The sequence below is a fragment of the Rhyacophila brunnea genome, unplaced genomic scaffold (assembly GCF_057557595.1).
Source record: "Rhyacophila brunnea isolate RB1 unplaced genomic scaffold, BYU_Rbru_1.0 scaffold_16, whole genome shotgun sequence".
In the NCBI taxonomy this organism is placed as follows: domain Eukaryota; kingdom Metazoa; phylum Arthropoda; class Insecta; order Trichoptera; family Rhyacophilidae; genus Rhyacophila; species Rhyacophila brunnea.
The window spans coordinates 9,712,950-9,729,867 of NW_028232816.1; the positions used below are offsets into that span (position 1 = coordinate 9,712,950).

The 16,918-nt window shown below is 37.3% G+C and overlaps 1 protein-coding gene across 3 annotated transcripts; it reads right to left on the reverse strand.

Moving 5' to 3' along the window:
* Positions 1 to 1,836: 1,836 nt before the first annotated feature.
* Positions 1,837 to 16,691, reverse strand: LOC147074334 (uncharacterized). 3 transcript variants are annotated; one of them, XM_085943615.1, is made up of 10 exons: positions 16,564 to 16,691; positions 13,541 to 13,750; positions 12,839 to 13,022; positions 11,208 to 11,492; positions 9,787 to 9,894; positions 8,265 to 8,520; positions 7,508 to 7,742; positions 5,444 to 5,613; positions 5,002 to 5,265; positions 1,837 to 3,725 (listed from the first exon to the last, which is right to left on the reverse strand). In XM_085943615.1, exons 2-10 carry the CDS (start codon positions 13,732 to 13,734, stop codon positions 3,133 to 3,135), a joined length of 2,289 nt encoding a protein of 762 aa, XP_085799741.1. In that variant the 5' UTR covers positions 13,735 to 13,750; positions 16,564 to 16,691; the 3' UTR covers positions 1,837 to 3,132. The 3 variants fall into 3 exon arrangements, with proteins under 3 accessions (XP_085799741.1, XP_085799742.1, XP_085799740.1); XM_085943616.1 differs by lacking the exon at positions 16,564 to 16,691 and adding an exon at positions 16,303 to 16,539 and having other exon boundaries at positions 9,787 to 9,888; XM_085943614.1 differs by lacking the exon at positions 16,564 to 16,691 and adding an exon at positions 16,303 to 16,539.
* Positions 16,692 to 16,918: the final 227 nt, after the last annotated feature.

Genomic DNA, 16,918 nt, shown 5'->3' on the forward strand with positions numbered 1-16,918 from the left:
TAAAGCAACCATTTTCTTCCTTCCACAATGCACAATTTAATAACGAAATGAAAAAATACAGGCCAATTCAGTATCTTTAAAACAATGTAAATTAGAATTTAAAATGCATAATATGAATAATGAAACTGAATTATCACAATATTCTAACTATCTACTAAATTAGGAGATCAGACACGCTTTGTCGATGACGTTTTTATTATTGTCCGATCTAGCCTGACAATTGGTACGAAAGACCGCCTCGCAAATAACATATCTTGTCGACGTTTGCCTCTGTACAAATAATTGCGTGTCCGGAAACTGTACGTATGAAATTCGCCGTATCCCACTTTGCCGTGAAATGTTTTATCGGAAATATATGGCCGTATATTAAACACCGTCCAGCCTCTTTGGGTCGTATAGTACTGACATAAAATTCATGTCTAAATAATACATGATTCTTGTCGGTTTACACTACACAGGAAGCCGGCAGAAAAAAAATTTTGAAAATAGCTGACATACTGGATTATTTGTTAGATTAGGTTAGGTTTTCATTCTTGAATTCATGAATGTTGCCAAAATCAGCTATGAAAATTGAATTTATGTTCATATTGAATCTAATAAAATTGGAGACCGTATGGTAAACGGTCATCTCTTTCCGATAAGAAAGCTCACGGCGAACTGTGCCACGGTGAAATGTTTTACGTACAATTTACATGTAGGTAACCAAAAAATTGTCACCAGACTTAATTATATAACAGAAATATACTTATCAGCGCATCTATTCTATATACACAAGACTGCTATCGGCAGCTATCGAGGGTAGTTTTGTATCCAAGTATTAGCACTTATTGTAATAATTACAATAAGTTTGTTGTAATTGTTACAATAAGGGCTATGTTATAACAGCACCTCTCTTGGATGTGCTAAATTTTACAGTGAGATAGACAGTTTTGACTGTTTATAACATATATTTATAACTTATTGTAACAATTATAATACTTTGATACAAACATGAAAAACTAACCTCGATATCTGCTGATAGTATTTTAGTGTATAGAATAGATGCGCAGGAACTTGTAACATCCTAAAACATTCTCTAATAATTTGCGGAGACATTAAATTTGATAAAAGAAAATACAACGGAAGACTATTGTAGAAGCTGACCAAAAAATATTTTTTGGTCTACTTTTAAGTTTCAATACTGATCACAGCTCAATTCATTCATTCGATTCAATTGGTACCTGAATTGTAGCTTATGACGATTGACGGGTGTGAATCATCAAGTTTACCATTATTTACGATGTTATTATATTAATACGATAAAAAAAAACATAGAATTCATCATATCTCATCTGCAATTTCTACAGAATTAACCAATGTGTCTAACAAAGTCGGTGGACCCAGCGGGCTGTCCGACTGAGTGTAGACCTAGAGTAGTATTTGGCAGTAGCGAATGGTGGAGGTATTCTGTTAAGATCCGCCAAAATTAGTGCACATTAAACTTTGTTAGTGATACGTATTTGTTTTTATTGAACTAAGACTACAATTTACAAATGGTGCTTGTTAGTTTTTAAAAATCAATTAAACCCTGCTTAAGCCAAACCACAATAGTTTTGGTATAATTTGGGCAATATGACAAAATTGTGCACACTTTTTAATTCATACTTATTTGTTTTTGTTGGATTAAAAATACATATTACACATATTGTTGGTTCATTTTTTAATTCATAAAGCCCTGCCTAACCAAATTATAATAGATAAAAAATATTATTCTATCTATAGAAATATCCAAAGATATTAATAATTTAATTGCATAATTTTTGATATTTTATAGAGACGAGTATTTTTTTTGACTATTATCTATTATGGCTTGGTTTCGAAGGGTTTAATTGAATTATAAAAACTAACCAACACCATCTGTAAATTATGGTCTTATTCCAATGATAACAAATAGGTATGACTGACAAAGTTTAATGTGCACTATTTATGGCGGATCTTAACAGCCTACCTCCACCCTTCGCCACTGGTATTTGGCACCGCCGTCTGGATGCCAGAATAACTGGACTACAGCAAACACTGCGTCGCATAGAATACATTAATGAAATGCATGAAGAAATACTACAAGCACATTACGGTTAGAACCAGCAAGCTAATATAAAATATCTTACCTTTAACAAAGTTCAGTTTTTGCTTGTTGCAAAGAATCATGTCGATGGTGTGCTTTATTATTCTAAAGTTGCAGTGAACTGCAGCGACTTTGTGCAATCATATGTGTGATATTTCGTAAAATATCTCCAACATCATCATCAGTGTACTGTGCCAATTGAAAGATTGTCGAAATATTTATTTGTAACAAGCAAAAAACTTGCTTTGAGGTAGATACCGGAAGTGAAAAAATCTCTCCACCAGTCTCCAGCAATTTTAATTTCCTTTCTTCATTATCATAATTTTATTAAACTAATTAAAGACACTAACGACAGGGATTCTTGGAGACGCCGTGTGGTGTCCATATGCTCCTAACTAAGGGGTTGGATAGTCAGTGGACAATTATAATATTAATAGATTTTACATAGATACTCTCAACCAGAATAGCGTTTTATTAATTTAGAGAGGGTGGCCAACCAAAACTAGACTTATCTACTGTTTTTTTACACTAATTTTTAAAAGTATCATTTCTCTATTGAATCCTGAAAAATCTGTGTGAAATTTAACTTGAATGGTGTCACAAATTCAATTCAAAATGAGCCACACGACCAGAAAAAAATTAAAACGACCACTGGAGCAAAATACAATTTAATAATATTTACATGCAAATTATTACCCTAGCATCGAATGTTTGTTTTATTTTTCATATCCGACGGTAAACCGCCGACGGTCACACTATTACAGAGCGACACATTTAATACTTAGGAAATTATAGAGAGCGCCATTTTAATGCGGCTAACTGAAAACGTCAAAACGATACTAAAACAGTATGCTAACATCAAAAAGAAACATTTGACAAGGGTGCTGTAAACCTTTCGGTTACATTCTAAATTTCCTGAAGAATTAAATTCGTTGCCCAGTGTTAGTGTCATCTCACCGGCATTGCGGACGTTTCAAACGTCTTCATAAATTAATAATATTGACTATCACATTCTGACGATCGCGGGCTCAATCCGGAAAACCGTTGAGGGGAGGAACGATGACGGAAATGAAATTTTCCTCGTCCTGCGAGAAGAGGGGGTCGGGCTCAGGATGGAAGGGTGCCACGACGGCGTGCGGGGGGCCGGACGCCTCCGCTATGGGGCCTGTGGGCAACTCCACCGTAGGGCAAATCTCGATAGGTACCTCTATCTCTATGGGACTGGCGGGTGTTTCCCCAGGGCTGGCAGGTGTTTCACCAGGGCTGGCGGGCATCCCTGCAGGACTGGAGAGGATCTCCGAGGGGCTGGCGGGCCTGTCGGCATCAGGGCTGAGAGGATTGGCGAGCGGCGACTGCGGAGAGATATCTTCGGATTGCGGCGGAGGGGAGTCGTGGCCGCCATGCGATGTGACGAAGGTGATTGCGGGGCTGGGAGGGCTCGCACACCGATCCGCAGCCGGACTGCGGATCATTATGGGGGTGCTGCGAGGAGAGCACTGCGGCGACGGAGACCCAGGGGTACAGGGCGGCGAGGGGCTATCCAGCGAGATGATGGACGAGACAGCCCGCTCCAGACTGGACTGCTGGGCTCCACTCGGGTACAGCATGTCGTCTATCAGCTCTGCAACAATATTATTTAGTTACAAACACCCATCCGACAAAGTACCGTCTGTTTACTTAATCGTACCGGAAGTTTATAGAGTGTGAAAACTTTAAAACCTGATATAAAAATGACTCCATAATTTGATTTATTCTACAACCAACATGTCATGGCTGCGATTTCACAGCACCGTATGCAGGGTAAAGGACGGAAGCAGAGATCAGGGGCACATAAATGTACATGAAAGAGCAGGGGACGATTTGTAGTTTCATAAATCGCCACTGAGACATCTGCAGCCATGATATAATGGTAAGTGCATAATGGCGCACACCATAATGAAAAAAATTATCTACGAGGGTGAAATGTTCGTTTTGGTTACCTCATTTTTGCGGTAAGACTGGGATTATATAATGGAACATAGTTCGCGTCTCTTAGACATATCCTGCCGTTTGGCTGAAACGGAAACAATTTCACGACGTCAATAAATCACAGATTGTATATACAATACGTCGATTCTGAGTTCAGTAATTTTACTGTTTGCTTACCAAGGAGTGCATCTTTTAATGGAAGCATTTTGTCAAGAATTAAAACTGAAAAAGTAATTTTCAATTTTCATTGCAATTAGTATTATGTAATAACAAAAAAATGTTGATGGGAGGTTAATGAGGACAGGAAAGGGACAACAACATCGGAAAAAGCTGATTCCTGGAGCCCGACACCCTAAAACATTAACCCTTTCAGGTCTTTAAAGGTCTGGGTTTTTTTGTCTAGATCCTTTTCACTGCCAGCAAATTTTTACTAGGTGGACACTTGTAGGCCAGCTATTTTTGGAATAATATAAATCCCTTAAAAACTATGAAAAACGGACAGAATGATAAATATTTGTGAAAACTTGCCAAATCAACATGTTTCTCGAGTTTATCGTGAATATTTTCACTCTAAAATGATAAATATTGTTTAGAAAATATACACAAACAGTAAGTTTATTAAGAAGTTATGACGTTTACAAGAACGCATGAGTTAACTTGTCCATGGCCTGGGGCGACATACATGCTTTATGAGTCAACTCGGCTCTGGCAGTGATCAGGTTTTAAATCAATTGCAATTTTGCAACTTGATTACCGGTGCACTTGTATCACTACAATCTTCAGCACCTTTGTCAATTAATTGTTTTGTACCTGTATCATTTTACAAAAACTGCTTAGCTGGTTTTGAAGGCGGGTGATACATTTATGTATAATTATATTTAGTGAATTAATTTGGAAGAGGAGCAGGGGGCAAGGTATGGTAGGTATACCTCCAAAGTCCTTCGTGATGGAGGCATCAGGCTGCGGCATCTGCTGCGTCTGAGAGAAGGCAGGACGGTCCTGGGAGCTGGGGATGCGCCTCTTAAGAGGCAGGTCATCCTCGCTGTCACTGGTGAGGTCCACGCAGGCAGAGCTAGCGCTAGGCGCTGGAACAGCCACCGGCACGTCCGGGTCGGAGTAAGAAGACAGAGCCGATCGCTTCACACTCGGGATGTCCGTGCTAGAGTCGCTGCCGTCGCTCAGCGGAATCACATCTGTCAAATTACACAGTCTATTCAATCAAAAATCATTATAATCAAATTTATCAGTTCAATTTTTATAGGGAGCAACACTCCGGGAGGCCGAAAACCAACCAAAAAATCATCATAATTATAAATTAACACAGATATTGTGTTTACCAGAACTCATCCAAGTAATTGAATGATTCCTCACCGATATCAACATCATCTTGAATGACTTCAATGTTAGGCAGTGTCTCGTTGAGTACTTCTTCTTGCATCATGTCCTTTTTGATGTGTGGCGTCCACGAGCCGTCTTTGTGCAGCTGAATTTCCTTGCAGTCCTTCGCCAGAGATGTCGAGTTCAGCACATCTTGGAAATACCTGTGAACAATAGCATCCATTTCAGATTTACCTGGAAACTATGTTCACGACTTTACGTCATCTCTTCGACATCGTCGACCCGAATATTTCTTCGCGGTACACATGTAGTTATGACTGGTGAAAAATTGGAAGTAATCTAAAAGGCCAATATTTTCAAAACAATACCCTAATAAAATATATTATATAAAAACAATAGACATATAAAAAACATCATGGATTATCCAACACATTACGCAATGTTGTGTTTGTCGCAATACTTCTATTTAATTCTATGCAAAAGTATCTTTTAGGGATTTGTCATCTCCCGTCAAGTACGAGAGTTAGAAGATGCATTCTCCTTCTTCACTCAATATGCCGGTTGCTGGGTGTCATCTGTTATTTGGGACTTGAGGTGAACAAAATGAACACCTCGGAATAGTCGAAAACGGCGACTTTTCTTTGACGTATACTTTTAGTTATTACATTTTTATACAATTTTGCGGAGCGCGAGGTGTATGCTATTTACAATTCCAACCTCTAGAAGCATCTGCTGCTAAATTTTTGCACTACCCTTACCCCTTACCCCTTCCGCTCCGAGCAATCTCACACACAAAAGCGGTATACAAATGCAACGTTGCCAGTAATTTTATAATGGCGCATGGACAAACAGCGTAGCCAGATATTTTTTTTCCCTCGTAATCGACCATTACTATGAGTCGGCTCGAAAATGGTTCCGGCCTCTCTAGACCCCCAGAGGAGATATCCCCAAAAGGGGACAATTTGGGGGTGTGACAGATTCCGTCACACTTCTAGGTCATTTGCAGCACATGGGTTGAGAAGCTGTCAAGACTATTGAAATGATGAGAGAGAAGATTAAGCTCGGATATAAGAAATAAAATAGCTGCGCCATTTGAAAAAGTTTGGACTCCAGATATAAAACGTCTACTTATACGCACTCTATATAAGTAATTTTTAAGACAATTCGATTTTTGAATCCGATGATTGTATTGGTAACAAATTCATTGTTTTCTCTTTCTATTGCTATGCTAGCCCCAAAAACAAAAAGGCGGCTCGGTTGGACTTGGTTTAAAGTCTGTTGTTTTGTTTACATAAACTACATATTCTCATTGAAACTAGAAAAATATGTAACTCCGTTTTAATCGAAAATTGACTTTGAATGCCATCTAGCGGCCGTTGTTAATATCTACCTGTCTTGCAAATGATATACATAATATTATTATATCATGGATGATTTAACTCCATAACCGTATATTTGTATACGAAACCATGTTTTTTGTCTCTCCTGTAAAGTAGCGTTTTTGGAGTTACACAATTTTCTAGTTTCAGCGACGATATGCATTTATTCGTGTTTTACATAATAATCATAAATGTATAGATTTTGACTGCCTACATAAAATTAACAAGGAAATAATATCTTTTCTAAATGTATGTGAGATGTGTGAAATTTCAAACTATCGGGGAGCTCCGGGTTAAACCCTGACCCGGTGAGGTCACAATATATTTGTGATTTTTGATTTATGATTTTATGTATTTGTGATTGTTTCACTTCTATTACTAAACACACTACTATTATTGGGCCTCTTGGCCTGATGTAGTGTTATAAAGAATATAAAATGTACATATTATTTAGTACTCAAAACATATTTTGGCAATGTCTGTAAGTACATAGAATCATGTATGTATGTAATTAACTGATTGACTGAATCTGAAATTATCTACTATACATTGTAAAAGATTAAAGTTATCTTCAAATCACTTGTGGCTAATTTAATCAGTAGAGCAAATGTTCGTTCTTATTTTTCTTTAATATCATACATTTAGGCTCCATCTCTATATAGACGATTTTTTTCAACAGCTTAGGAATTAATAGTGTTAACAAAGAATATTGACTGACCCATCAACGACGAGGGTGTCGTAGAGGGCGGCCTTGTCGCAGACGGGGCAATGCCAGGTGGACTTCATCTCGTTCATCTGCAGGAAGAGGGAGGCGTCGAAGCACTGCAAGTGCTCACAGGTGGTGGGGCGGCACGGCACAATCATGCGCAGCTGGCCCAGCGGACACATAAGAGACACCCGCAGGGACGTCGTCGCTATTTCACAATCCAGGTCCTCGCGTAGCTTCTCTTTTACTGCAACATCATCACCATCGGTCATTTTTTTTGTTGAGTACTTTGATTATTAATCTTTACGGGATATTAATATTATGTAATACTGAGTTGAGTCATTTTTCTTGAACTACAGTAAAACCTCATTAATAAGAACACGGATAATTCGAAATTCGCCGTAATTCGAAATTTTCGCGAAAAAATGTCCCTTGAACATTATTTTCATATAAAACCATACCTTTAATTCAAATTTTGTAATTTTCGTAATAAAGTACACTATTTCATGAGCCAGTCATTGAAAATTGTGACAGACTTTACTTAAAACATCATAAATTACTTATTTATTACTTTGGTAGGTACAGCTCTGATCGTAAACGATATTAATAAAAATGAAGAAAAAAAATACATATAAATACATACATTTTCAAATTTTTTTTCGATTTTCGGTCCCGTGGAATTTGTATTAACGAGGTTTTACTGTACTTTGCTAGTGACAGATTTTTCAGTAGTTATTCGAGAATATGGCGAGAGGTATTGAAGACTCACTGAGCGATCTGGTGTAGTCGGAATGCTTGGTGCCCTTGTTCTTGAGTCTGGCCAGCAGCTGCGCAGAGGTGAGTTTTTTGACGTGCGAGACGCACAGTGCGTACTGGTGACAGTCGAAGGTGGCTTTAGACCAGGAGCTCCAATTGACGGTGAGCGTGTTCGCCACCGTGGGGCTCAGCTTCAGCAGGCTGGTGATGTTTACCGGGAGGGGCGGCCTCTTCGGCTCCACACCTGATTTGTTCGTTGGTATCGGCATCTGGAAGATAATTTTATTTAATGCCTCTCCACAACAATTCATATCCCAGTATCGATGGTAAGAGTGAGGAGAAAATATGAAAACTCCATAATATTTATAATGATTTGATGGCATTAAATGAAGGGTCTGGGTTAACATAATGCCAACTCCAGAGAGCACAGTTATAAATGGTTTTACACAAATTTTACATGATTTTTTACATGAAGTGTATTGGCTGCTTGTCTACACATCATGACAGATCTTTTATTAATATGCCTGCAAATTAGCAAATAAATGTTAGCAGCAACGTTCCCTCTAATTTTTCCATTGTGTGTGCAGATCATCAACGCATCTGAGCAGTGGCGTAACTAGGGTTGGTGTCACCCGATGTGGTAAATTTACAACTCCCTCCCCCCACCACAAACACCCCCCACACTTTTTGGCACAAACACTTTTACGTTTAAACAATATTGTAAGAACTGTGATGTTTTCACAATAAGGACTACTATGAGATTGTAGCAGTGATGCCAACCGTACTATAATTATAGTACAATACTATAATTTAGATTCTGCGAAAAATGTTCAATACTATAATTTTATGCCAAATATACCAAAATACTATAATTTTAAAGGATTCAAGATGAAAAATGTTCCTGTACTGTATATTTTTCAGAAATACTATAACTTTTACGCCTTTGTACTATACCCAGCATAGAAAAGATGGTGACACTGGATTGTACTGACAATGTTTCTTGCAAGTTGAAACATGTCACAAAGATTAAGAAATATAGAGAACCCGGCAGATAGGTGGTCACTCATAAACACTAAAATACATATTTTTTTCGTATACTTTGGCACGCGAGGGACGGATATAGTGATCTCGCTCAACGTAAAATTCCACTTGCATGCTCGCGTTAGTCGCACTTGACCTTCGCCTTCCGAGAAATGAGTCGAAGAATCGTGCACGTAATGGTTTCGTGCATTCGAGCAAAACTAAATTTGGCAAAGGAAACTTTCTTTTACAATATTTTTGTGTGAGGACTGTGCGGGGGATGAAAACATGTGTGCGGACACATTGGTCAGCAGTAGCGTGAAATTCTCTGCAAATGAACGTGCAATGAGAAGTCACCTACCTGTAACTAATTTCAGATGTGGACTTTTTTTTGATTCATGTTCATACATCTCCGTCTCTATAGAAGGTTTTCAGCGGATTAGCTCTGCCTACTAAACGGTTCCACAATAGTTTAATTGAATTTTAGTTTTTTGAAACAGTTTAGTAGGACTCACAGGTAATTGGCAGACTCTATTGTTGACCTTGACAGAGCAGGACGGAGGAAAGCAGTCTTCCTGTTCACATGACGTCTCCAGCAGGCAGAAGCGTAGTTGGATCTGGACCTTATCAAAATCAATACGTATTATTAGTATATTAGAATCGCTCAAGTCCTGAATTAGATATACAGTCGAACTTGGTTATTACAAGGAAGATAGGACCGACTGAATTTGCTCGTTAAAAGCATTACTCGTTATATCGTTATATAAAATTTTTCGCGCCACGTTCTATTTAAGCATAGAACATAATAAATCTGAAAACCATGGAAAAAATCCCCGAAACAAGCATGGCATTCATCAACTACAAAAGAAGTTGTTTGTTGTAATGAAGTGCTGAGCCGCCGGCTTGGATTTTTTACATGCAATTCAACATTCAATTTGTTTCTTTAATTTCAATTAATTCGGCAAAAACACCAATTAGGTACTTAGACACTTAACTAGTGTCATAAACGTAATCCGATCCCGGCGGCATCGCTTATCGCTCGGATATAGGGTCGAAAATGTTGTTTTTAAACGATTGACACATTAACAGTTTTGCTCGGTATACCCGAGAAGTAGCTCGTTAAAAAAGTGAATAAATGTATGGAGAAAATCATAAACTTAAATGTCAACAAATGTTTCCTCATTACATTCGAGATCTCGCTATTTCCGTGATCTTAATAACCAAGTTCGACTGTATATCTTTCTCTCATGAGAGATATGAGTGATGAGTCGGTTATACATAATATGTATAAATAGGTTTGTTTCTGCAAGAGTTGAGGTTAGTACACTAATAATACACATTTTCATCACAGAACGACTAAGATACTACAGATGACACCTCTGTCTAAATTCTTCATTACGAAGGCAACGTCATGTTCCGCAATCAAAATTGTTGCCACTTTTTATTTTAATTGCCCGTTGAATAAAAAAAATAGTTTATTAAATTATTAGCAAGTGCAAGTAGTATATTATTACAAAAATTTGGAGTGCTCCTGACACCGGTTAGTAATTGGTAATACAATACTTTGATTTAAAATACAAAAACCGATTGTCAATAAGTAACACAATTTAGAAAGCGCTTCAGAGAGTATAAACAGGAATTAACTTCGTCGCAATTAGATAGGACACGTATAGCATAGCCATCGGTACACAAGGGCGCGAATGCCAGAAGGCACAGGTTCGCATTCTGTCGGGTGTAGTATTTTTTTCAAAAAGACTTTTCTAGTGGTCCATTAAACAGCCGTTTAGTGATAAATGACATTCTCTAAGCTCAATTATATATAGAAAACCTTTGGTTTCTGTATTCATAACATGATAAATGGATTATTCATACTTTATAATTTTATAAACACTGCTCTGATGTTTACAAAACAAATGTGAACGAAATAATCACTCACCGCATTGACCTCCGGTGAACTCATAATTTCGTGGGCCTGTTGAGGAGTGAGGTGGAAGTAGTAAGTGCCCTCGTGAAGGCGGGCGTTGGGTGAGTTGGCCACCAACGTGGAGGGCTTCATAATCTCCGACACCAGCTGGTAGAAGGGAAGCTTGCGGAACCTCACGTCAGGATGTACAGGGTAGTTGCCGCCCGCCACCTTGCATGCCTCGTACAAGTACTGCATGTTGCTCGGCTGAGCGTACGGGTGTGGCTGCTCTTGTTGCCGGTTCATGGACATTGAATCCTGCAAAATCTTTCCATTACAACAAGTTTGTATTCCGTTTACAAGGAGACCTGAGAGATAACAATGAATTCTGAAGCTTCTTCTTAATCCGTTCATTCGGTTTAGAATACGGACACCACGTGGCGCCTCCAAGAATCCCCGTTAGTCATTAAACTTCTTGTCTTCCCAGCATCCCATAATTCCGTGTATATACCCCATGGATCGTATTTAGTGGCTTTAGAGAACACCGAAATCCAGTTATATATTTTCACCAAATTGCTCATCTACAGCAGTGGTTTCCAAACTTTATGTTACTATGCCTCCCTTTTAAAAAAAACTAATCTTGGCGCCCCCCCCCTTTATTTCATTAAATAATACAGACACCTTTTTAAATAATCAACAATGTACTAATACAAAAATGAAAAAAAATATATTAAAATAAACAAGGTTTACTACCTACTTATATTATATTCATTTTTTAATTAATTTGTTTTTCATGCGACGAATGTGCTTGTTTACTAACATAATCAATTTCAATAGTAGTCAATCCAAATTCATCATCATTCATTGACAAATGGATTCTATCATGGGCCCCACATCCTGAAGCGGGCCCCCAGGCCAGAATCTTTCAACCACATATTTAAAATATTTACTAATCCCGAAACAAAGCAGTACCGCAGGCGACTTTTTTTTACTATTAATAAAATAATGTGAAAAGTGCATTATCGAACTAACCAAGAACTCAGTAAATAGATTTTTGTTTACTTCAATATACCTGGCGTAGAAATCTTTTAAAAGTGGAGACATAGCGAACTTATTTTTTTTGTAATTTTGATTTCCAAAGCTCCAATTTTTTATGAATGCATTCACTTTGTCTTTTTAAATCACTGAATGCATTAGTGGTCCTTGCATTGATTTATTCACTCAATTTTTTTAAATTTCAACCAAATAGACAAGTTTAACAACAAAATTATCGTTCCTAAACAAATTTGCCTCAAATAAAATTAGCCTCCATATTTTCAGACAGGTTGGCAAACAACCTTTTATAGGACTGTTTTTTGTGTAGTTTATAACTAGCGGTCATTTTATAAACTATGCATTTGCAAACTGCAAACCTGTGGCTACATTAATTGTGTTGAAGTTTTCACGCTTCCCTTTGCAACACTGTGCGCCTACAGTAAGCATATATGTAATTCAAAATCAAGGCAGTTCTGGATTTCAAAAAAAGTGTGAAATTCAAAGAACATGCGTCCACGTTTAGACTCAGATATAATGGACAAATCAACCTAAGTTTCACGAAGGAAAATTAATTTTTGACGTACTGCCACACTCAGCTGAAGAAATTTGCAAGTCAAGACATTACTTACAGAATGGTCATAGGGCTGATGGCGTCGGACAATGTCGAAGGCGGGCACTCGGTGCATGCCCGAGGAGCTGGACTGGTAGCCAGAGCCGGGATTCATGTTATGGGAGCTGGATGAAAGAGTCACTGTTGGCATGGGGGCCACCGGGGCGATTGCAGGCATCGGTGTCACTTCAAGGGTCAAGGATCTGTAAGCGATTATTACACCATGTTGTTCATAAATTAAGTTAACCATGTCTTCTTACGAGAGCTACGTTTCGAAATATTGAACTCATTGGAAATTAGGGATCCCCTGTCGTCTCAGATGTGAAAGTGGGGTACCTCTGTCGGGCAGAGCAGGCCATGTCTTAAAAGATTAGAGATTATATTTTCTTAAATATACATACATAAATTCTTTTTTCAACACTACAATAGGTCTGACGCCCAATAGCAGTAGTGTAGTGAAAGTGAAAGGATTAATAATAAACACCCAGGGTTCAAGAAAATCACATAAATATATTGTGACCTCACTGGGAATCAAACCTGAAACCTCCGAATGAGAGGCCAATGCTTTACAAACTAGACTACGAAGAATGGAAGATACCCAAACACTAAAGGGGCGCCTCTTCAACAGAACAAAGGGGAGAAGAAGGATGGGGAGATCTAGTGGTTGGACTGCGTAGAAACAGACACATTGAGTTTATTAATAAATGATATCGAGAGTAACCTTATTGGTTCATTCCTGGAGCGGTGGCGCTTCCCCGTGTTTCCGTTGGCGGTGGCATTGGCGATGGTGTTACTATTGGCAGAGCTGTTGGCCGAATAGTTATCGTGGAGGGGGGCGACTTCTGCCACCTCCTGCACATCCGGCTCGGGGGCCTTGTATTTCTGCAAGCGGACCGCGGCTCTCGTTCGTACCATTGCTTCACTTTTCTACCTGAAATAAACGAATCTAATGTAATTAATCTTTTCTCTACAACTGTAACATTAACGTATACACTTTAAACACTTTAGGTGGCGATAAATCAACATATTGAATAAAATATGTAGGAAATCATTCAAATATAGTGCAACCCGACAGAAATGCTATCCTCGATGCTATTGGCAGACATGAAAAATCATTTAAGCGTTAATTACATTGAGCTTCTTTACGAGCTGTTTGTTGGCAAATTTAAAAGCGGGCGATTCAGCTACTGCGATTTGATGATTACACACAAAACTTTCCATTCGCTGAGAAGCCACAAGCCAGCAACTATTTTGACAGAACGTAGTTCGTTTTTTTACCAGGAGGTTGCTACTGCGCTCTACTGCGCAGACGCAGTAGGCCCACACGCCGGCGTGTAGCATGTAAAGTTGACCGGCTTTCAACTTTTCTCGGTAGAGTGTTTACAACCTGCTTGTTAGCTTGTTCGATGATTACACTGGGCGACTTTACAGGCAGATTATAAATTCGCCAACAAACAGCTCGTAAAGAAGCTCAATGTAATTGACGCTTTAGTAATGGCGAACATTTATACATAAAGTATGGTAAAATTGTACTCTATTTTTATTTAAGGACTTGGTAAACAAGAAAAAAATATTTAAAGAATATAACTTTTAAATATTGCTATAGATATACCATCATAAATTATCCGGTGTTCGAATTTAGAACTAAGCTCATTACAGTATAAAAAGTATTGAATGATAATATGTCAAATGTTCGCATGTGGCGCCCTCACTCAGCGGACAACTTATACTGGTGGATCTATAGTTAAAGAGAATTTGTATGTGTTTCTACGTGGTGATTGTAAAAAATAAATATCTCATTTAGAAAATATATTGAAATTCCATTCTCCAATATAATTTTTGTATTTCTCTTTATACTGTTTTTCTAATACTGCTTCTATTTCTTTGTTCTTTTCATGTCATGTTGTGAACGTCTTGAATTTGTAATATGTAAAGTTCATTATATGTAAAAAAGTTAATTTGAATTTAATATTTGTGGAGTTTAGTAACTTAACCATTCTTCAAGCGTTAGCTAAACAATTTATTTCAAATGTCATAACAGAAATAAGGTACAAAACTCCTTTTATTTATAATCCAAATTTTGATTTGATTTGAACTAAACCGAATTCGATTTTTCGACTAAAACCGAACCTTTAAAAAACATGGTGGTTCCGATAGCTATTATGCCTACATATTGTATTAATTTTTATTAAGATTAATATAATAATAAGCTCTTAGATTCAGTGCAGACACGGGGTCTTTGATTTGCTCGGATGAATGATTGACAACCAATGCTCATAAAAAGATCATCGCATAATCTCCATGCCCACCTTGGGCAGGACAGTTATATTTTTTTTTAAAACGGTACATGTTCAAACACGCGCGTTAAGTACCATGATCTTACTACCTACTTCATTTGTCGTTTGTCAATTTATGGCTACGGCCGTATGTTGTAGCTTAACCACTGGGAAATGCCAATAGAAATGGCGTATTTCAAAAAAATACTACCTTATTCTTAGGTCAATAATTATTATAAAGCAATTATTATTCATAGGATGTTTATCACATTTGAATGGTCAAAGACATCGCTTATAATCAGTATCTTTAGAATTATCTTCAGATGTGTTAATCGTGCCCATTTTTTGAATAATAAAATGCCTAATTCTTATCAAATTTGGGATCACAGAAATTATAAAATATTATTTTTTATCGTAAATATGTCACTATATAATGTTAACATTAATTTTACTAATGGTTTTGTAAATGCGTTTAAAAATTAATAAACCTAAAAAATCTTAACACCACTGCACATGGATGTACTGAAATATGAATACTTATATTCTAAAACATTAGAGCGAGAGGTTTAAAAGAATACTATTTTATGTAATAAAAATACTTTATGCAGTCACCAAATGTTTAAAATAAACATAAAGGATAATAAGGCATCAAAATTATATAAATAGATTATCCACAACGTTTAAGGAATGTCCAGGGTTATGCTCTTAAAATACCATAAAAACTCCATTTTTACCTACGCTGAGCATGTGGGCCTTTAAAGAGGCTGATACCTTCCTAGAAATCACAGACATTAACCACGACTAAAACTATTGATAATGAAATATTGACTCTTGCCATCATTCTATTAACAATAATTTTATATTAAACAGTAAATAATAGTCTATGAAAATTGTTTACAAACAAGAGAAGAGCGTTTTTTTTTTAATTAGTATGTGACTATGGCATGTAGTGTAAATAATAAGTATATGTGGTTAGTAATAGTGAATTAGTTAGTGAGTTATTCGTTTTGAAAGTGTCAAATCGGTAGCGAGCGAAGGAAGTGACAGTTCCACATTTTCGATAACACATCACTCGTGTCAGTGACATGGGCAATCTTCCGGCATTTTCATTTGGCGCCCTAGCAAACCCACATTTCGTGGGTCCCGATCGACAATCAGACTGCCAAATGATTGAATAAATACAAATTAAACAAAAATGTTAACAAACCTTGCTATTCGCGCCGCAATTAGTTATTGCAAGTACAGCTGGGACACATTAGAAAGTGAGCACCGTGAATATTAGTGCCACTATTATTTTTAAATACATATATAGTTCTAATTTAAATCACCAGTTGTTGTTTTGGTAAATAGTGAATATTAGTAAAAATTTTAATTAATTATTAGAGACCCCGAAAGGTAGCCATTGCAGAACTCCACTATCCGTTAGTTAGAATATCTTTAGCATAGACAAAAGACAAAATTGCTATACTTAAGTGTTGCCAGCCCATGACATCTTCTTCTTCACTCACCCACACCTGCTCCGGTAAAGTACCTATGAGAAACACCTCCAAGAACCCTTGTTCGCTCGTCTCCTTTCGTTTTCCCAGGTCAAGCCAGCATTGTATAGCTTTTCCGGCCGTACACAACTACCTGGATAAATGTTTACATCCTACAAACTTATCTGAAGAATGGGATGGGGGAACCACTGTCAAAAACTAAGTAACAGTATCAATAGTAACGTAACTACTTTTTATAAGCTATTATGCATGTATTATTTTAATAAGAACGGCAATTTCAATAGGTACCTAGTTATTATTTTTTTTAATAATATTCAAAAATCTTGA

Excerpts from the sequence above, each read along its gene's own strand:
- LOC147074334 (XM_085943615.1), bottom strand. The coding sequence starts at position 13,734 with ATGGTACGAACGAGAGCCGCGGTCCGCTTGCAGAAATACAAGGCCCCC. Across the intron at positions 9,895-11,207 it reads GTTCACCGGAGGTCAATGCG|GTCCAGATCCAACTACGCTT; the intron begins GTGAGTGATTAT and ends GATTTTGATAAG. Across the intron at positions 5,614-7,507 it reads GACACCCTCGTCGTTGATGG|GTATTTCCAAGATGTGCTGA; the intron begins GTCAGTCAATAT and ends TATTGTTCACAG.